This window comes from Festucalex cinctus, chromosome 10, assembly GCF_051991245.1.
Source record: "Festucalex cinctus isolate MCC-2025b chromosome 10, RoL_Fcin_1.0, whole genome shotgun sequence".
NCBI classification, from domain to species: Eukaryota; Metazoa; Chordata; class Actinopteri; order Syngnathiformes; family Syngnathidae; genus Festucalex; species Festucalex cinctus.
The window spans coordinates 24,637,953-24,660,313 of NC_135420.1; the positions used below are offsets into that span (position 1 = coordinate 24,637,953).

Sequence of the window (22,361 nt, forward strand, 5' to 3'; positions counted from 1 at the left end):
ACAGTTTCAGATCAAATTAAAGTTTTTTTTGTTTATTTTTTTTTACTTGAATTATGTTCCTTATAGTTAATGTGATGATTTTTATGCTGCTTTCCTCTTTATAGTTCAACATTCCTGGTGACCCTTCAAAAAAACAAAACTAGAATGATTCTGCAGGAACATGTGCAAATGTGGTGGAACACAAACAGTTCTCAGGACTGTTTCAAACTCCCACTTTGAACACCATCCTCACTGTAATGTAAAAATATACAGTATACGCAGCAATGGTGGCTGTCAAATCTTTGTCCATAGAAGAATGGGGGAGAGCTTTGCGATTATTGCAGACGAACAATGAGACAAAAAACTTGAAATGAAGTCATTCCAGCAGACAGCATGTGAACTTGACGACCTGAAGTTGACATGCCATTGAACACGTGACAGAAACAGAAATTATGAGTGCAAAGAGAAGTGGAATGTTGCGACCCACCTTGGTCCTCTGCATTGAAGAGGATTTACTAAAAGTCAACGGGTAACATTTTTGGGCTCCCACTAAATCAGAAAATCACAAAACAGAGGTACAGTAAACAAAACAGCTGTACTCATCATGTACTATTGATCCTGCTCATCTGAAAAAGGAACTGTTTCAAGGTCACCCTTGGACATTGCTACCTACTGTCCCATGAAAAATACACACATTTATGGCATGTAAACTTCCAAGATCCCCACCATGACAGCAATTTTACTTGAGTTAACACACATTGGTAAGACACAGGCAAAATTTCACTTATAAAAATACTTTTAGAAAAAGATGAAGAATGCTTTGTCACTGTCTGTGCGTTTGAAGGAGACGTTGTGTGTTTAGTACATGCGCCGTGTGGCTGACCCCCTGATCGCGCCAACTATTTTAATCCAATCAGCTTCCTTTTCACATGACTGTCACACTCTGGACGTCACCATGGCGACGCGGCGAGAGGAAGGAAAAAAAGACGGCGAGAAAGGTCTGACTTTGTTTTCGCTCTAAATCACTGTGACACACATGCAGACATATACACATCACATATATTAATTGTCTGTCACTTTCTTGGGTGTTATTAGTACTGCTGAAATACAGTGGTGCCTTGACTTGCGAGTTTAATTTGTTCCATGACCATGCTTGTAACTCAATTTACTCATGTATCAAATCAATTTACTCCATTGAAATTAAGTGGAATGTATTTACAATAAAAAAATATGCGGATCATTGACGCCCATTATAAATCCACTGAAAAAAATTAATACATATATTTTCAAATCCACTAAACCTTGACAAACCAGCTCTGATACACGACAATTCTCCCGAATTTCCCGATGGCCACGACGCCCCTGTTCGTACAGTATTTTTACCAGTTGATGGTGATTTTGGCTGTGAGGGATTGCACAACCTGAGATGAGGCAGCTGCTCTTGGTGTCTTGCCCATATGGCTGCTGCTGTATTTATTTGAACAGGAATTATGCAAATTCAGCTATTTCCACTATGAAATCAATATTGGATTACAAAATAAAATCAATATGAATGACAGGCCTGGGAAGTAAATTTGAAAAGTGAAGGCAAAGCTACTCTAGATTTGCTTGTTTTTTTTTTTGTTTTTTTTAAAGGGGGGGGGGGGGGGGCATAAAAAGTGAACTCGAACGATAAACTGTGATATAATAGGTGTTGTTGTATCGGAAGCATCATCACGTTGCAAAATGGAGACCAAAATTAGATACTGTTTTAATACAAAGGAAGACTATTATCTTTCATATAATCAAAACCGCACAGTGGAGCAAGATTGCACAGGCAGATAAACAGCACATAAGTGAGACCAAACATCAAAACTCACTTCCCCTCTGCAGAGGTGAAAAGTTGAGCCTGTGCCCTGTGGTTCTTTTTTTTCCCCTTTTTTTTTTTCTCCCCCTACCCCATCTTAATTCTCACTTCCATGCAGCTACAGCATGTTGCTTCTTGCATGGATGTACTCGAGTTCACAAAGTTATGGCTTTTCTTGCTCTTGCACTGGAAAATGCTGACTGAACTCATTTTTTATTTATTTTTGTAAAAAATAAATTGTACCTAAATGGCTTGATTCAACACAAAACGACTACTTTGTTCACTAATGGACTCTAACACTAACACTAACACTAATGGAATGCCGCCATCTACTGGTCAACATGATAACTGGTTCTTGTGACCTCAATACCAGAAATACAGTAATTACATACAACTTACTCAAATGTAATTGTTTTGGTTTCACTGACAAAAATCAATCAATCTATCTATCTATCTATCTACCTATCTATCTATCTATCTATACTATCTAGCTATCTAGCTATCTATCTAGCTATTGTCTGTCACTTTTATACACATTTTCTGTTTACCTCAAGCTCCACCCCACACGGCTTATGGGTAATGTAGTGAATTCATTCAGCTCATTGTAGTCACCGTAATGCCATTCGGCTGGCTATCGCTAGAGGTCGCCATTGCGGCGTATTCCAGATATACGGTGGCCGTGTGGGGGCTAAAGCTAACCCAGGCTACCTACCTTAGTTTCGCTGTGTGTGTAAGATAAGTGTGTCGGCGGTCTGTGCCGCCAGAGTAGCCAGCTACATAACCCAGACTAGACTCTCGCACACTTTGGGTCCGGCGACCGACGCCTTTGGACGTTCCAACTACACAAGACAAACATAAAATAAGAAAGTTACAATGAAGAATGTGTAAAAGCGACACCGGGACTTCAGCTTGCGGCGAACGAGACGACGGGGACGGTCTGTGATCGCCCACCGGTTGATCCACAAGTTACATTCCCAGGTAAGGCGTCGCTTTTAAACACTAAATCCATCGTTGCTTTCGGGAGAACTTTAAGCGCAGCTTAGTTTCGCGTTCGACCGAGTGACCAAAAACTTTTATTCGCAGTGTTTATTGGAGTTTTTGTTAGGTTTATTGGTGGACAAGATGGTCTCCCCCTTCTTTGTGTTTGTTATCGGACTTTGTTGTGCTAAGAGCATTAAGTTGCCGTCTGGACGATGACAACAGGTGTTTCAACACTAGAAAAACGGTGATTTATTAGGCTTTTATGGGTAAAAAAATAAATAAAACAAGGGAGATAAGACAAACAAATTGTTTCCGCCGTTGAAGCGTTTAAAATTAAGAACGTATTTGTACTGTTAAACTGCTTATAAAGAGGTGGCAAGAGTACGTTGAGTACTTGAGTAGAAGATATTTGTAAAAAAAAAAAAAAAAAAACGTTTAGAAGTACGGTTCCAACTTGTTCACTTGTAAGTAAAACAAATACAGATTCTAAAATAAAATAAAAATAAAATTTAACAGTGGTATAACGATACACCGAAGACTCGATTCGTATCTGATTTCTGATTTCATTTTATTTTTTTCCCAAATATGTTATTATTGTATTTAAAAAAAAATAAATAAATCATATTAATAAATATGATATGTATAATAATTAGGGCCCGGCCAATTGGCTGTCTGATTTAATCGGCCAATATTAGCTCTTTTTACATTACAACTTAAAACAAAGACATTCAAACGCCACACCGGCAAAAAAAAAAGGTGTTTTTTGCCAATTTTATCTGTTGTTAAAACAAAATAAAGGACAAATTATTGTAAAACAGTCAAATATTCTGCTAAGTTTTAATTCATATCTTCATTGTTGTTAAGGAATGTGTAAAGGGACCAAAAATGATTCATTATACTGTTTATTTTCTAACTTAATCAGCCGATTAAACGGTTATCAGAATATTTCACTGTCAAATATTATAATTGGCATCAGCCTAAAAAAAAAAAGTAGTGGTTGGGCCCTAATATTAAGTTCATTCTGCCTTAGTCAAATGAAATAGGAGGGTTTGTTTACTAATGGTGTCATCTGAGCTCTTGCCACACGGAAGGATGTGTGACCATCAACAAAAAGGTCTATAGAGACGATGGATGAACATCATTGTTTCTTTCCCTTCAAAGCGTCATGGATTCAAAGCAGTACAAAGTAGATCCACACTACATGGATGGTGGAAATGGCGGCAGCCACCACTGGCACGTCATTGCGAACGCGGGGGACTCGGACTCCAGGGCACGAGATGGGGACGGCGGAGGCTGGAGGTTTTTAGAAGTGTCGCTTTCCGGAGGGGCGCCATGGGGGTTCACTCTCCGCGGTGGGCTGGAGCATCGTGAGCCGTTGCTCATCACCAAGGTAAGCCGACCCAAAACTTTGATCATTTAAAGCGGGCGATATATAGAAAATGTTCTTTTTACTTGCTCGTAAAGACATACACTGGTATGATGACTTACATGTTTAATTGTGTTCTGTGACCAAGCTCAATTTACTCGTACAGTGAACCCCTGTGAAAGTGAAAATCCGTCAGTAATTGACACCCACTCAAAAAACTTTTTCTATTAGACAAGGTTATGGCCTCACTGACTGAAGCTCCTCACCTTACATCAATGCAGTTGCTTGGCACCAAGATGGCACCAAAGCAGTATATTTGCGTTAGACGTAGGTTAGGCCTAAACACAAAAACAGTGAATCAGTGAGGTTTTCATTCAATCATAGTAAAAGTAGGATTGGTTACCCCCCAAAATCTGTGAATAAGCAAATTTGTAAATGCTGAACTTCGAGTATGCAGGTCTGCATTGTGTAGCAAAACATTTTTTTTTCCCATTGAAATGAATTGAAATGCCATTAATCCCTATCAGCCTCCCAAAAAACTTCTTTTTTTTTTATTTTTATTTTTATTTTTATTTTTTCTTTCAAAACGCCTCTGCTACATGAAGTGTAATTGGGCGGCTTGGTGCTGAAGTTCTGCCTCCATGAGTGAAAATTCCATCCATGCTGTCTTGGTGTGCTTTGCAGTTAGATTTGTGGCAGCCATCCCTTGCTCTGCCTCTAGTTGTCATAGCAACGAATGTTATATTCAGCATTAGCCCTGCAGTAGAGGGTGTGAGCACTGGCAAATTTGCATGAGACATGACCGGGCACTCAAAACAGGCCAAATTTCAGCAGGATTGTAATACAACTCCTGAGAGTTAACCAAAAACTGTACAGTACTGTATATGGCTCTTGTGCATCATGCAACTTGGACTGCAAATCTATCAGACTCATCAGGGTTGTTTCCTCTCGCCAGCGTCCTTTGATAATTGCCGACAAACACTGAATGACAGGAAATATGGAGAAAAAATACAACAGAACAGAACTTATTTTCCTGTAACTCATAAATCTTTTTATGTATGTGCTATGTGGGCTGCAGGTGTAAGCCACTAATACATGCAGCCTTTTCCCCAAGGTCGCTCAATTCGGAAATCATCAGTTTTCTGCATGTATTGCTTTTTTGTGTGACACTACTTCCATAACTAATAACAAGGTGTGTTTTGCACTTTTCTATAAAGATGACACACTATTGACAGTGAAATTTCTATATATAAACCTCATTAACAGTCATATTTACATACACGTACCTACATGACGATTACAGATGGAACGTGATGAGCGGTATTATGCTGCATGTTGATACAATGCAGACTACTGTACAGCCTGTTCCTGTCTTAGTGCGATCAGTGCTGCCATGTTGTCGCCTGTGTAATCATTTACCACGCAAGGCCTCGCTGGACGCTTAATTCCCGGTGCTAAAACGCCATCAGCTGTTTGAGTTGTGCCTGTCGCTTCACCATCGACCCAAAAAGCGGTCCAAAGTCCAAGCAAAGGGGGGCGGCTGCAAGTCTCTTGTGTAGTTTTTTTTTTTTTTTTTTTTTTTTTTTTTTTTAACTTGATGCCATCACGTTAAAAACTGCGCCTTTTGGGGATTTAATGTGTAACTGAACAAAACGAGCAGTGAAGCCTGCCGTCGGATCTTGACACCGTTTTGCTGTTAATCTTTCATGGCCACACGGATATTGGAGTCAACAGCAAAGGGGAGCTGGTGAGATTTTAACCTTTTCTGTGCAGCGAGTATTTGTTACATAAGGTGGAGTGACATGAAATGAAACAAAAAATATGGTATTTGTTTTATAAAGCACAATATAATAAAGTGCTGTTTTCCTTACAAGACGTTATAAATATTTTCGTAGTTTTTTTTTTTTTTTTTTTTTGGGTGGGGGCAGAATGGGGAAAGGTGATTGGACTTCTTTTGTCACTGTCAGCTGTTTATTAAACGGGTCAAGCAACTGAAAACATGAATACAAAATGAAAACACGAGAGAGCTCCTGATATCACTTGGGGGGGTCAGCCATATTGTGCTAAGCAGTCAGGACATTAACTGTAACACATACCTGCACTGCAAGAAGCTAACTCGTAGTACCATGGGTAAGATGATACCAGATACCTGATACCTTTACTAGATAAAGAGGCAAGTATCTATTTTTAGTGTGGAAAAAAAGGTGAATAGATAAAGGAATGCATTATATATAGCTCTAAAGCTGTCATGCATTTTCTTCTATAATTTATATGTCAGGTTTAGTGCGTTTTTTTTTTACAATAGTGTAAACTGCTCTTCATCTATGTGAAAAAATATCACATTTTGTTTTTAGTTCGACATACGTATGTTTGACATACAGCCAGCAACTCAGTCAAAATTGATATTCCCCGTCCCACAATGCATCGCTTGTCAATAAGAACCCCATGGCAATATACTGGGCTCTGTTATCTTTACATAAAAAGGCAACTTATTCGTAATTTATACAAAAGAATTCAAAGTCAGCTCCTATTATGTACTGTATGTCTACAAAGATGCGCGTATATAAATATTATGCACAATGGGCCACAGTGTTAGAAGAGGTTTCGGGGGGGGGGGGGGGGGGGGGGCGATCGGTTTCCTGGATCTAATTAAAATTCTTCACATTCCTGTCATGACTCAGGTAATGCGCGAGGTCTTGGCGGCCTCAAAAGTCCTCACTCAGGATAAACTGAAATAATCCCGTTTTACACGACACAGCTGGGTACGCCGCCCCGTGCATACGTTTGCGTTTCGCGGGCTGACATATTGTTGCACGGCGCAGCGTCTCTCTTATCACACGCTGCGATAAATCAAGTGCACTATAACATGTTGGATTCATTATAGGATCCTTTTGTATGGAGGCTTTGTGGGATCACATAAACGAACGTGGCTTATGGTGGATTATTTTTCTGGTTTGGCAGATTTCAGCGATTTAAGAAATGGTTTATTCCAGGCCTTGTCAACCGCAAGACACTATGAAAATACAGCACGCGGCACGCAAACGTTGAATCAAATCGGAGATATGACTGCGGTGGAGCGGTTTGGGACTTTCACTGCACATTTATAGAGTTCATATCAGGGGAGGAGTAAATATGCCACACTTGCCTTCAAAATTTGCTAACTATTCTTTGAATTTTCTTATCTTCATGACTAGACTTAAAAGCGGAGATAAGGATTATTTTCATATTTTACAACGTATCCTTGGCATCTTAATAAAATACAGTGCAGTGAACCCCCGTTTATCACATGGGATCGTTTCCATAAAAAAGCTCTGGAAAAGTTTGAGTAAAGTGAACATTTTTGTTATATTCTATAAAAAGATTTGATTAAATCTTTATTCCTCTCACACGCTATGAACAAATTCAATCTATTAAAACACATTTTTTTAGTAATCCTTAGTAGGGTTGAATGATTTTAAAAAATAATCTTAAGATTTATTTTTTTCCATGTCAATTGATTAGTCCTTCACTCCTATTCCTTAGCGCCTGTTCTGTTCTCGCCTGTCAAGAAATGTGAGACTTTTGTATAACATCACTTTGAGAAAGTGTGCTTGCTTCAAGCTGTTTATTTTGATTAATCCCAGTTTACTGTACAACTGACCCCGCCTCTTGCCGAATGTCAACTTGGATTGACTCCACAGCACACCAGCGACCCTAATGAGTACAAGCTGTATTAAAGTGGAATTCAACCTTAAACATTTCTTGACAATATGTTATATGTGACCTCCAGTAATCTAAACATGCCATTCTGATTAATATTACAATTGTGGAATAAGAGTTATAAAGCAAGATCCGGCCATTTTTATCCATCTCAGGGGGCGGCCATTTTGCCACTTGTGCTGTCGACGAACAACCAATCACAGCTCAGCTTCAGAAAACGGGTGAGCTGTGATTGGTCATTGCCTGAGCCCTGAGCAACATTGAGGTCATCTTCAGTCGACGGCAAGTGGCAAAATGGCCGCCCCCTGAGATGAATAAAAAACGTCTGGATTTTGCTTCTGAATTTATATTCTACTAACGCAAAAAAAAAAAATGGTGTTGACTTCCCCTTTAAAAACAAATGCAGCGGTGGATTGATCTGTTTGTTTACTGGTGGCCTATGAAGTGTCATTCAAACCCCCCCCCCCCCCCCCCCCAACCACACGTAAGGTTTCATGTCAGCATCATCCTAGAACACAGGACGTCTTGTCAGCAGAAAGTATGCATTCCTTCCCCTCTTCCCCACACCACATCCTTCCCCTCCTACTGACTATATTCACAGTCATCCAGGATCACTGCGCATCGACTGATTGGGGGTCAAAGGAAGAGCGTCAACAAAGGACGCGCTATGTGGCTCACGCTGATTAGGCGAGCACGGTGCGAACTGTTTAGAAAAGGAGCTATAAATCTCATAGCGTGTCAGCCTTTATTTTTGTTTGTCTGGCTCCTAGCTCGAACTGTTAGCCACATTCTTGATGTATTTACGTGGTTGGAAGAAAGGAAAACCAAACCGTTTTGCAGTCTAGAGGCTGATGAGCTGTTAATTTTCTATAACACCTCGTTCTTTATCCACATATAGGAATGTGTTTTACTACCGACGGTTACATGCACGTAAACCCGTGTAAACCGTTTAGCCAACATGCTAATTAGAGGTCTACAGAATGGTAACTGAGGGCAGTGATTAAGCTGCACTTAAACGACCCTTACTCTTGGTGCTGTAAAACACTTTGGCAGGATATTTAAAAAAAAGGCCCAAAGTGCTCTTAAAACAGGCCCTCGCACCTACTATGCCATGGTAGACACTCATTACCATTCAATTTTTATATGATTTAGTGTCGCCTATTTGTCTGCGACAGTGAGTACCTGTATGCCAAGATTTCAGAGTGAGGGCCAGAATGATTACCGTAACTGCGACTCTGCGAGATGACCAAAAGTACAATTAACCTGTGTTTCTACTTTGTGCCATTCATAAAACTGAATTTTGTGTTCTGTAAAAACAGGCCCAGATTTCCCGCTGACTAGAGCTCGGACTTACTCTTCTACCACCAAGAAAGTCTTGCTACGAAGCTAACTAGCTGTAGCGGCTAAACACTGTTCTACCATGGCTTCTTTAAGTCACTAATCCTCCTTTCCATGGCAACAAATACGCTACACTTGTGACAATTATTGTTACCACTAATGGAGAGCGAGGAGGAGTAGCTGCATACGACACAAGCGCAAGAAGAGATAATGTTCAAAGGCTAAAAACTGAACATTACGTAGCTCAATAACCTGAAATCTGCACGGGTAAAGCTTTATTACCCTCTGAAGAATTTGTTGAATCAAGTTTTTGTTGGTGCTGAGTTACACTGCAGCCCTCAGGATACTCTCCCTGTCTTTGCCTGAACGCCTGCTCTAGGAGTTTGTTTTCATCAGCGGCGTTGGCATGAATCAATCATTGGATAGCATTAGCCATGTAGCTCCTTAAACTGGCACGGAACTGTCGTTGGGGAAATATTTTGTGATGACCAAACTTAATTCACTGGTCGTAGAGAATGCCTTGTTGGCGCTGACTGCCTTCTACTGGTCAAATGCAGCTGCGAGTCCCCTGAGTTGACTCGGGATCTGTTCCTGCGTGTCAAAGACAGCTGAGAGTCCCCAGTTTTACGTCAACACTCCGTGTTCAGCTGGTTTGCAAAGTCACCAAACCCTTAAAGACACCAGAAAGCCACAATTATGATCCTAAAATTCTGGGATTTGTAGAGTAGCCTGCTTTGATCGTGTAACCGCTGCGTTTGGACTTGTCAAAGAGTGTTTATTTTATGTTTTAGTACCACAGTTAAATATATCCAAAGCACTGTTTTGCAGTTGGCAGCGCCTGATCCACCGAGAATGCATCAGCCATCGATTCAGAGTCTTCCACAGAATACATGACCATATCAGGCCCAGGTCGGGAACCCGGCCAGCCTCCATAAAACCCCCGTTACCTTGTCGTGTAGCGGAATGAGGAATGAATGATGAAAAGAAGCTAAGATGGCCGCTCGTTATCTGGGCTCTCTCGCGTTGAGGATAAAGATTACGTAATGTTCTGTAAATGTACACATGCCTGCATCGTTGAGTCATCCGCAACCTCCCAACAGACCCGCAGGTTCACTGATAATCAGCTGCAGATCCTGGTGTTAATGTGACAAGCAGTGGTGGGAGTAACACAATATACTGTATAGCATATTTGCGACAATATGTAGCAGAACATTTTATTTATTTTTTTATTGATATAATGGTGCGTGTTCCCAAATACATTTACTTTTTACGCTATTTATTTTTTGCTACAAACCACATCATGTCGTATCTCATATTAAAGGTCTTGGTGAGGGTGTTTTGGGTTTACTGTTCTGTACTGTTTGGGTTACTGTTTACTTCTTGTGCATGTAGTTTTCTTGTGGAAAACCAGTGTTGGGACGTAACAAAGTGCAAATACTTTGTGAGTGTAACTTAGTAGTTTCAAGTAGCTGTTCTTTGCTTAAATTTAAGAATGCATATCTCTAGTTTTGTCAAAATAGGTTTGTTACCTTTTCAACCTATGCAGATGACGACCTGACAACACTTAAAAGTCTGTACTTTATTTTTTATTTTTTTAGTTTTGTTTATGGAGCTGAATCAGTACTTCAGAGTGAGAGTACTTTTACCACCTCTACTGGCGAGCCTTTTTATTCCTGTCAGTTTAATATCACCACCAGCTGACCTTCTGTCTGATAGACGTCTTCCCCCAGGTGTCTGCCATCAGACACGCAACCAGTGTTTGACAGCTATAAAGACGCTCAGTTGACCTGCTCATGACGTTCGTTTCTTTTTAGTTGGATTTCATTTTAACGTTAAACACATGTAGAACGGGCCACACATTTTGGTTCGGCTTTATTTTAATTTTAAACACGTGTAAGCACACGTTGGCAGGTTCAGTGGCGACTTACCCGAATGAATTCGCCTCTTAGCACCACAACTATCATGTCACAATTGAATTTGAAATCGGAATAGTTAAAGAAAGAGTACAACAGTTTAATTTACAGGGACCATAACTACTAATTATGAAAGCCCTGGGCAGATTAAATTGACATGGCAACACTTAGCTGTTGAAAACTGGCAAAAAGAGCTTGTTGCAAAATGGCCCTGGTTGATCTCCTATACTCTGCTACCACCTGTTGGCCCTTTTTTTTTTTTTTTTTTTTTTGTGTAATAACTGCCATTGCTTCAAGCGCCCTCCTCAGGTCAGAAGCTGCATCAAAACATGATGTATGTATGCGCTAGCATTAAAATAAATAAATAAATAAATTAAACAAAAAACGTATAAATACGTCTTTGGGAGTGAAGGGCAAAGTATTAAAAAACGTGTTTATACGTTTTTGGGTTTGAATGAGTTAATAACTTTATTTCAATTTCACAAATTATCTTTTTTTTTCTTTTTTTTTTCCTTGTACCCACCATGTCCTGGCAGGAATCCGTGTTGAATGCTGTGCCGTGTTTTTGTGTCAGGTGGAAGAAGCCAGCAAGGCGGCAGCTGTGGGCCTACAGGCGGGCGATGAGCTCGTCAACATTAACGAGATTCCCCTGAGCGGCTTCAGGCAGGAGGCAATCTGCTTGGTGAAAGGCTCCCACCGGACGCTCAGTCTCATGGTGAAAAGGTAAGCGGGTCGCCACGGCAACATCTCCCGACAACAAACCCGGGGTGATGGACAGAGGAGCTCACACACACTCGCTTCATACGCCGCGGGATTTCCCGCCATCACCGACGTTAAGTTTCTCGCGAGCCAGATGAGCCTGTTTGAGGGGGTTGCGCTGAGGTTGCGCTTTTGTGACGCGGCTTTCCGCCGCTGTCAAGGAAGACAGGTTGTGGGTGACATCATACCCTAAACACACACACACACAGAGGTTTTGGATTCGGTTCAATTGTGACACGTCATCCATCGGTGGGAAGTAACGAAATACAAATACTTTGTTACTGTACTTAAGTCGATTTTTTTTGTTTTTGTTTTTTAAACAGGTATCTTATTTATTTTACTTTGCACAAAAAAAAGTTAGGGGTCCACTGCTACACGGATTAATCGTCACCTCGTCTTTCATCACGTTATAGTCAACTTTTGAAAACAGATACAGTATCTGTACTTAATAAAATCAGCCGGGTTATATTTTGCAACCTCCGATGATGGCGACAGTATGTAAAAAAAGACACATAATGTCTTTTTTTCTTCTCAATATGAGCACTATATAATTAAAGAAAAGAGAAACTGTTTTCTGTGGAGACATTTTAAGTGCATTTCAGTCTGTAGATTATTATTACTTGAATATAGTAGTTGAATCGGTGCTACTTCTTTTACCACTCTTTTTATTTTGCACAAGTATCTGTACTTAAATACAGACTGTGAGTACTTTTTCCACCTCTGTGCGTCATCTCTTCACCTTTTACAATCACTGACACCGTAAATATCTCTGTGGTGTTCTCATGGCCTTCATATCTTCTTTAAACTGATGAATCATTCGTCAGCTCCTTCCGACAAACGACCCGCTCAACAATGGCGTCCTTGTCTACCCGTCGCTGTCTGCTTGTCTTTCTGCATTGTCTCATATATTGGAACGGAATTGACCTCAGACGGGGGCTGCCGTATAAGGAAGGCCACTCGCCGTTGGTCTCACTGCAAACAAAACGGATTTGAAGGGCAACGGAAAGTAGAAGCAGAATTTCTTCTTAACTAAAATACTCAAGTGAAAATAAAAGGTATGTCGCATTGTGATGGTGATCGCTTAATCCGGTGATTTCCAACCACTGCTGCCTTTGAGAGATGACAAATGTCTTTGCTGGCCTCTACATAAACCCTTTTGGGGCGTGTCGATTAATAATGGATTGTTGCTACTCGTGGCAAGGTTATGTACGCACAGCTTATAAAGCTACTGAAAGCAGAAAATCCCATTTTGATTCGCTACTGCCACCTGTGTGCACACAACCTTCTTCACATACACAACATGTACTTGATGTCACATCCACAGACAGATGACGGGAAATTTGAACCCAAATCCAGTCTGAAAACTATTGGCCAGAGACTTGCAGGACAGCTAAGGTGATGGCACTAAAATGTCGCTAGCCTGAGGCTGAGCTGCACTGTGTTTGTTCAAATAGTAGAAGTGTAACTAGAGCGAGGTAGTCGCACTTTTTGTCCTCTAATATGTTTTGTGTTCAGTATAACTGTACCACACCACCTGGCTGCAATTTTTGTGGAGGTGACTTGTCCCAGACTGGCTGCTGCTCATTCGCGATCAATACGACTGTTGTGAAACAATGGATGCGGTTGTTGTTTGAACACATCATAGCGGGGAGGCGTCAAGCGTGCATCTGCTTATTGTCGCCTTTGCCACGCTAAATGAAGAAAGATGTTTCCTGCAGACACGATTGTTCTCGTGTTGTGTTGTCGACAGCCTCCAAGCCATCTGGGACTGTCAGCTTCCTTCCTGCTCTTCGTCCATATTCAAGAGTTGACTTTATCTGCCTCAGTGAGCATATCCAAAGTTATCCAGACAACTTAGTCGGGGGTTACTCCATTTTCCTGTTTGGCATTTTTTGCGGGGGGGGGGGGGGGGTGCCATGGCCATATTATAAAGTGTTGTTTATCAACAGAAAGGTGTTTTGATTCAGAAAGCCTTCTGATTATAGTATAGAAATAATACACAGAGAGTAACGTGAATATTTCTGGAATTACATATAAAATACATGCAAGGAACTTGGAAAAAAACTACCACTTTTTTTTTTTTTTCCTTCCATGATAGTAAGATCTTGAATAGCAAATACGGAGTCACATTCATTTATTAAACTCCTTCCGTAGCATCACTGTTCTTGTTATCTCAGGGATCATGTTGAACAGGAAGTTGTCAGAACCTGCTTCAGGTTCAGGTGCGGCCTCCTTGCAAACAGCAATGAGTAATGGGCATGCGGTGATGAAACTGGGATTGTTGGTGAAGTGCCTTTCAGGCAAGCCACACACGTTGTCAAATACAAAGGTGCGGTTGGCTTTTTTTCTTTTTCTTTTTTTTTTTCCAGCATCTGTTCAACATGCCCAGGCATGGCAAATTGATGCTTTATGCAGGAAGGTCACTTTAATTAACTCTTTACAACCCGCAGACGAGAAAACTCGTCACGTGACACCCGGAAGTTGTCACCCGCAGACGAGAAGAATCATCAGCTATATTTTTTTTGTGTTTTTTTTTTTAATGAAGGGGTGGATGAGACTCTTGGGCAACTTCCCTCTGAGTAGTGAGCCCGTGAAGCACTGTAGTGACGAACTGTGCCCTCTTGATGGCAGTGATGGTCTCTTTACATGTGATTTTCCTAGCAAAGAAGAAAAAGCGGAGTGTCGTGGACTGGTGGAGGCCGGTGGGTGGGGGAGAAAAGACGAGTGCTAACGGCTAACCGGAGGCCGCTAAAGGCCTTGAAAATGGGTGAAAATGTGTGAAATCTGGTGGGATTCTGGAGTTATCTTGTCAGAAAATGTGTGGGATTTAAAGAGTTAATGTCACAAGTTAAGTTAGTAGCTTCAAATCTTGTTCAACTTACTTCTACGTATATACGATTATCCAGTCGATAGAATAAATTTTCACGGCTTTCTAACACATTTTGCAAGAAATTTGGCATGTCGATTTTGACTAGACCCCACAAAGAAGTCTCAGGAAGTAATTAGTGTTGTTCCGATACCGTTTTTTGGCTCCTGATACCGATGCCCAGCTTTGCAGTATCGGCCCGATACCGATACCGATACCATACCGATACTTAAGGTTTTTTCCCTCAACATGAAAGTCCTGCCATTGGTTCAGAGCATTCAAGGGCCAATAGGATATCTTCAATCGGCATGCAGTGAACATGTCATATATGAGTGAATGTTGTGCACAAGCAAGACACAAGATGCTGCATCCAAAATCCTATATTAGCGTTGGAATTAATGGTATCAGCATGTTACTTGTGAGTAGTCACCGATACCGATACCACTGTTTTTATGCAGTATCGGCACCTCTGCCGATACCAGTATCGGTATCGGAACAACACTAGAAGTAATGCCCAAAAAGAGAGGAAGTCTGCCATTTTGATTTGAAGTGGCCATTTTGCCCTTTTCCTTGGGTCTCACACCTCACTTTTGAAAATTCATCCCCTCAACTTAGTTTTGTAGGCATGACTATCATGAAAAGACTCCCAAAAAGCTCTGTCGAAACCATGCAAAAAAAAAAAAAAAAAAAAAAAATGCACACAGTCTGCCATTTTAGATCAGGTAATCATGGCCTTTTGAAAAGATGACCTTCTCCTCGATTTTGTCCGATTGCAACTACATTTGAAACTATTCTAGACCGAAGGTGAAGCTAATTTAGGAAACAGTTGAGGCTTTTGTCATTGAGTGCGGGCCGTGCATGGCAGCAGACCTCGATGACTCAGCATAAAACAGGAAAATCTAATAAGTCCTTGATTTTGAAATCTCAACCCCGAAGCCAGTTTCACTCAGCAATGCGAAATTTGGTTGGCATCTCTATCCTGAGTAACAACAAAACAATTCATACTGCTATGCCTGGAAAGACAAACAAAAAATCATTTTGGTTTGATGCGTCAATTTAGTGTCCTAATTTGTATTAAAAAATTTGCCCCTAAAGGTAGTTTTACTTAACAACAGGAAATTTGGGAAGCATGTCTAACATGAATAGACCCACCAAAAACTCTCAAGAGGGAATGTCCAAAAATATACAAGGAGTCTCCCCTTTTGGTTTGAAGTGGTGGTTTTGGCCATATCTTAAATTTGGTATCTATCATAAGTCGAGGTGTTTTTGCCGAAAGGAGTTTGCAAGTTTTTGTTTTTATTTTTATTGATTTATTTAATTGCAACCATTTTTGGGCGATTTTGGCTATTTTCTAAAGCCCTTTAAATGAATTTGATTGTCCTCAAAACCTGGTGATGGGCTCCACTGACTCTCAAAGGCCCAAAAGTGTAACTGATTCGGTTGTCTAAAGTTTACACTGGCCTTCATTTTCCGTTATGTCTTCGCTGTTTACTTCTTCACTTTAGTGGATTTTACAGCCCACTAACCAGACCCGTGCAGCCTGGATTCTCTCGCTCTTGCTCTCGCTCTCTCTTTCTAGGGGTTGTTCACACCATAGCCAAGCAACTCTGGGACTCATTCAAACTTTACAACGTGAACTCCTGCCATTCATTGCAATGATTGGCTTCCCTCTCCTGGTCTTTTTGCAGAAGTGCACTTGTCATTTCATGGTTGTGCTTTCGGGCCACGTTTCCAACAGAAGTTAAGTCCACCATCCAGTTCTACCTAGAAATGTTTATTGGACACATGTACACAGCAGGCAAGAACTGGGGAGGGCTGGCATTTATAGCTCCTTGGGTTTTTTTTTGTTTTTGTTTTTTTAAATAAGCCCATGCAGAATGTTTGGAATGTGCTGCACTGAATTCCACTTGTAAGTGGATTTCTTAAAATGGTTTGCTTCAAGGCTGAGGAACTTTAAGCGATGAGCTTGCGTCCGTCCCCTCAGTGTGCTCAAGGCAGTCGCCAAAGATTGTTAGTCATTGTCAGTTTTTTATTATTATTAATATTTTTATCTGTTGGATTTTTTTTTTATGTTTGTTCCTGGCTCAGAATCCAAGCAGGCAGACAGGACTGAGGTTGCTCAAACAGGTAACGGTTACATTTATCTATAAGCGACAAATGCTGTAATTATGTAAAATGCTGTATCAGTTACCGCCACAAAGGTTGCTTGTTTTTCAATCAATTTTACTTATTTTGTTCGTTTGTTTGCGGGATTTGTCTAAAGGTGCACAACTGATTCCCAAATACATTTTTTTGAGTGGTGACATTTTGTTACATATCCAGATAAAATCGGGGTAGAGGAATTTATGCCATTTTCAAACTTATTTTAACTTGTTGGTGTTTATATCAATATTGCCTTATTTTATTATGCACCATCGATAACACCAGCGTCAAAAATTGATAGTTTGATGTATCCTATCAAAGTATCACCTTATTTTGTTTACGATACAGAAGCCTTATTCCAGTGTTGCCTATTATTGATCGCCATGTACCATTTTATCTTTTTCTTGGTTGTAGCATTGATACATCAGTATCACGTCAGTGTTCCCATTAGGGGTGTGAATTGCCTACTACCTGACGATTCGATCCGTATCACGATTCATAGGTCACGATTCGATTCGATTCGATACGATTAATCCCGATATTAATTTACAAGTCGATTGTTACGATTTTTTTTACTCAATTTAGAAAATACCATTCAGTAAACTTGTACATGTACACTGTAAGATTTGTATGAAAGTTTATTATTTATTGATCTCAAACTTCAGTGTTATAACTGTGATCCACTGTATTTTAACAAACCGGTTGTAACCGTTTTCATGTTAGAACAGCATTGAAATAAAATAGTAAGGCTTAATGTTCAATTAATATAACATTATTCCATGCTTAAGGTGTGAAAGTTAAGATGTTTTGTTGAATATTTTTTCATCAAAAATGGATGTTAAAAAATCGATTCGGCTGCCTATTGAATCGATTCGAGAATTGCGTGCTGTAGTATCGCGATATATTGCCGAATCGATTTTTTTTAACACCCCTAGTTCCCATGTATGCCCATCTTTTGCAATACAGTATCAATACATTAGTATAGTAATATTGTAAAGTAGTAAACTAGTAGACTAGTTTGTACACCCCAAACCTCAGGACTATAAGTCACACATTGTAACCACTAGGTCCACTGTGCCGATTTCAAAGCAAAACATGGCTCCGCGTATCCGCTTCGTTGCCATCACCCGGAGTGCTGGCAAAGCTCATTAGCCAGGCTTTCTGGAAGTGGGGTGCGCCCTGGAGATCAACCGGTTGCCATAGCGATGGGAGAAATGCACATCCGCCTCACAACTTGGGGTGTGGGTGGGGGTCGGACGCTCCTGCATTTCTGTGCGACATTAGCATATTAGCCACTCTTGAGCCAATGAGGTACAGAATCTCCAAGAGGGGGACTGGTTTTGGACAATAGCTACCCTCCTCTTCTTCATCATCTTAGTCTTCCACTCTTCCTCCCCCACCTTAGGGTAACAAACTCCTCAATCACCAGAGAAGTCTCCACTTCTTTTTTTAAAAGTTTGTTGTAGATTTTAGGGGGTTTAGCCGGTGGTAATTGAGCCACGATGCTTTGCGTCTTTGGAAGCGCTTTCACTTTGTTTACCAAGTTGCTCTCAATGTTATCGTGTTTGGAACTGTATGTCGTCCTGTTTGGTGAGTCAAAACAAACTTCAATTTGCTCCGTATTAGGTTTATGACCCTAATACGTAATTGTTTTGATGTTTTGTTTTGTAAGGTCACGCTTCATTTAGGTTAAGCCACGCTCAACTAGGTTTAGCATTTGCAACCTAAATTAATCTTTTAGCGTGTGGTTTAAGGGCTTATATATGTAAATATTAACACATCTTTGCCGAGAGGTCACAATCATGTTTTTCAACCCTATTTTATCTAATTGATAGGCCAAGTATGTATAAAATTTCTCCATAGAAATGAATGAAAATACCATTAATCCATTCATGCCTCCAAAAATAAAACGTTTTTTTAGTAAGTGACATCATCAAAACTTTACATCTAGTTTACATCATTTAAAAGTGTAACATGTTCAGCACTTTTTGCCACGTTTTTTTTTTCTTCACTTCAATGGGCATTGTGCTGCTCTTTCTCCTCAATAGCTCTTTAAAGGGCTTATAACACCACGACACTGCTGCTATTTGTTAGCCTGTGTAAGACGTTTTGCATTGTTTGTTAGCAGTAAGCTAAACAGGCTGCCGCTCAGGCGCCACTTACTGCAAACCTCAATCCCCAATTTCTTTTTTTTTTTTTTTTACATAAATTGAATAATATTATTTAATAACCTGGAAGTGTACTGCAAACTTTCTGGATACTTTCCACCTCTTTGCATCCCTACCGATAAAATGTGACGTTGGTGGTCTAGGCCAAACTCGCCCCTGCCCCCCATCACGCTGCAGCCCAACTGATTCACTCTCCGGGCATATCTGCACCAGCCCAGCTGTAGCCCTGACGATAGGCCTAATAAAGCGGCCCTCATTTGCATACCAATGGCTGGCGCCATGTGTGGCTGCCCCAGAAACTCCGGAGATGGGAGTTCCGCCACGCTGTTTTTTTTTTTTTTTCCCTTTGTCTTCCCAATAAGCTTTTAATGCTAATCCACAATTACCTATTTTTTTTTTCTCAGTGGAATCATCACAAATGTTTAAAATTGGATGTCTTTTTAAAAGTAATGTTTTTGACAGCTGGCTAGTAGTTTTTCAGAAATGAAAGACCTTGCCATGGGCTCATTGAAGGCCTTTAGTCGAGGTGACCGAAAGGGCACAACCCCCTGAACCCAACGCTTTTGTTTATCGGATCCTAGTCTAATCGGAGTTGAAAGCTTTGTCTGAAATTCTTGACCATCGCAACATCATGCAGACTTTTAATGACTCTCTGACTTAAGAAGCAGGCTATCGAACAACAGCACAAACAAGAGAGGAAGACTCACCTAACTGTATTTTCAAACTTTTTACTCCAAGTACCACTTGGAAAAAAAAAAAAAAAACTACACTTAAAAGCTCACTACGACGTCGACTACTACCATCATGACCATCAAGTGTTAATAAAAAATACAAGACAGACGTTTTATTCCTAAAAGATGTACAATATTTAATATTCTTGTAAGTTATTGTGACATTATGCACAGTCTCAACATTAACATTCACTGCCAGTCCAGGAAAAAAATAATCTTTGACGTCTAAAATCGTCTATGGCAGTGAATGTGTTAACTCATTCACTGCCAGTCCAGGAAAAAAATAATCTTTGACGTCTAAAATCGTCTATGGCAGTGAATGTGTTAATATTGTGCTAAAATGTTTCTTTTTGTTGCAACCAACATGTATTGATCGTGACCGGATGTTGTGAAGTTCTCTAAGGCCTTCTAGTGGCAGCGTATCAAAAGCCCACTCCTCAGTCAGATATTTGCTCGCAGCAAAAATAAAAATAAAAATATTTGTATCATAATGAACTGCACCTATACTGGATCAAGGGTTGCCCACCCCAGTCATTGACAGGTTTGAGTTTTCAACTGGTGGAAGATCGAAAGGCTAACCATGAGGCAGACGACAGCTTGCCGTAAAGGGGTGAAGTGGCTGATCTGATTGTGTAAGAGATTCTCCCATCGCTAAGCCGTACTACCCCTACCGCTTGTGTTCCCCCGCGGACCATATGTTCCCGTCTATGGGCATCTCTGCCATTTCCTGTTCATAATGAATCCAATGGTGACTACATCTTTGCTGTGTCAATTAACATTCTGGGAGTTTGGCTCTTTTCATGCATAAATTTGGCCACTAGAGGGAGATGTGACACTTCTTTATTATTGTTCCTGTACAAGGACAGTACAGTGGTAGCTTGACTGAATTCATTTAGTGCCATGAGCAAATTACTAACTCAATTTACTTGTATATCAAATCGCTTTTCTCCACTGAAACTAATTGAAATGCTTTTGCAGCACACAAAACAAATAATAACGAAAACAGCATTGTATTATATAAAAATATCTTTGTCAAACATAATGAACAATATGTAGTAACAAACTGCTTCCATAAAATTACTGTAATATTCGTGTGTTGGGCGTGTGCCTTTGAGGGGCATGGACTATGTGAGGGTTAGGGTGTGACAAAAAATGCCACAGCATCCTTCCATTGTGATGCCAACGCAATTGTTGCTGAGTTCATAGCATGTGTGTTGGTATGTGTGTGTTCCTTCCATTGCTGCCCAGGAATATGAAAATGGTGGACATTGTAGCTCACAAAATGCCCTCAGAAAATGACGTGCATGTGGCCCGAAGCTTCCTTACCAAGATTTTGCGAAGTTCCATGAGGTACAGTTCCGCGGCGTCATCCCGTGACCAGTAGTAGCTTAACCCTCATGTCACCGCACACCCACCACCAACAACAACCTCCCGCCATGTTCATCTGCCATTTTGTCCGCTTTTTCTTCCTATTTTTCCATAGCGACTTGTAGCCTTCCTCTCTGGCATGTGGATTGTCGTTAGCCTCATTCCTCATGTAGAGCATGTTATGGAGGTTTTGTTGGTTGTCTTCTGATGTATGTTGTCATTGTTTTCCTGACACGCATCTCAGAAAGAACCACTTTATAGGGTACGTTCTTTGTCAATATGTGACAATTAGAGAAGTGATGTGTTTGTTTTAATTTTCATTGCTAATGGTGGAAATATAGGGGATTTTGGAAATATTAAAAATTGGAAACTTTCCATGGCAATTAGGGGAATTAACTGTGAATTGAACTAATGTGATGGAACTGGAAAGGTATCACATTTTTTGTCATATGATGTAAATGCAAAATGGATAAGCTCTCCTTGCCCAAATGTGGTGTCGATTTGAGGCTGTCTCATAATACTTAAATACAAGACAAAAAAATCAACCATGCGAGGCTTGTAGCACGAAAATCGTCAAGTCGGTACAATTTTTTTTTAGTCAGGAGTACGCATGTGTGATTATGTGATATGGACCAAATTTTATATTTCTATAAATCCTACTAATGATATCCTTCCAATCGTGGTTTTCTTGAAAATACAGTAATACAATTAATGGCATTTTTTTTCTTATTTGTTTTTCCAAAACACAATAAAATAAATAAAAGATCATAGAAATTTCATCAAAATATATATTATATATTCAAAATAGCTGCTCATCCTTGTGCCCCACGCTACAGGCATAACAAATGAGCCCACACTTATCCCTTATCGAAGTAAATCGTTTCGTATGAGGCACAAGGCAAGGATGATGGAAATTATGGGCGACTTTTGTTGTGTTATGTCTCGTACGGTACGTTTGTATAGCAGCTTACCCAATACTCATTACCCTACACGTAAAAATAACCATATAAACAATGTGGAATAAATATCGCATTACGTTATGTTGTAATAGCGCACAGTACTCGTCAGAATTATGATTAAAATATTTAATATTGTTCCCGATTATATTTACAAGTTCCATATTAAGAGCAAACCCTCAATTTTGTGTCAGTTCTGCATTTATTACAAATAACTTCAATGGGAAGTTTCCAATTCTGAAAATTCTG

At 40.2% G+C, this 22,361-nt stretch overlaps 1 protein-coding gene across 8 annotated transcripts in view; it reads left to right on the forward strand.

The window, feature by feature from the left end:
* The first annotated feature begins 2,534 nt into the window (after positions 1-2,534).
* shroom2a (shroom family member 2a) overlaps positions 2,535-22,361 on the forward strand; it is a 31,912-nt gene continuing 12,085 nt past the window's right edge. For 2 of the 8 annotated variants that reach the window (XR_013285381.1, XM_077534450.1), the window contains exons 1-5: positions 2,535-2,803; positions 3,968-4,196; positions 11,697-11,845; positions 21,037-21,138; positions 21,401-21,418. Coding sequence is in view for 6 of the 8 variants with exons in the window: in XM_077534450.1 (XP_077390576.1) it covers positions 3,972-4,196; positions 11,697-11,845; positions 21,037-21,138; positions 21,401-21,418 (494 nt within the window). In the remaining 2 variants the exon portion in view is untranslated. Of the gene's footprint in view, positions 2,804-3,967; positions 4,197-5,776; positions 5,920-11,696; positions 11,846-16,752; positions 16,875-18,411; positions 18,480-21,036; positions 21,139-21,400; positions 21,419-22,361 lie in introns of those variants that run through there. The other 6 variants (XM_077534451.1, XM_077534453.1, XM_077534452.1 and 3 more) reach the window with 6 other exon arrangements.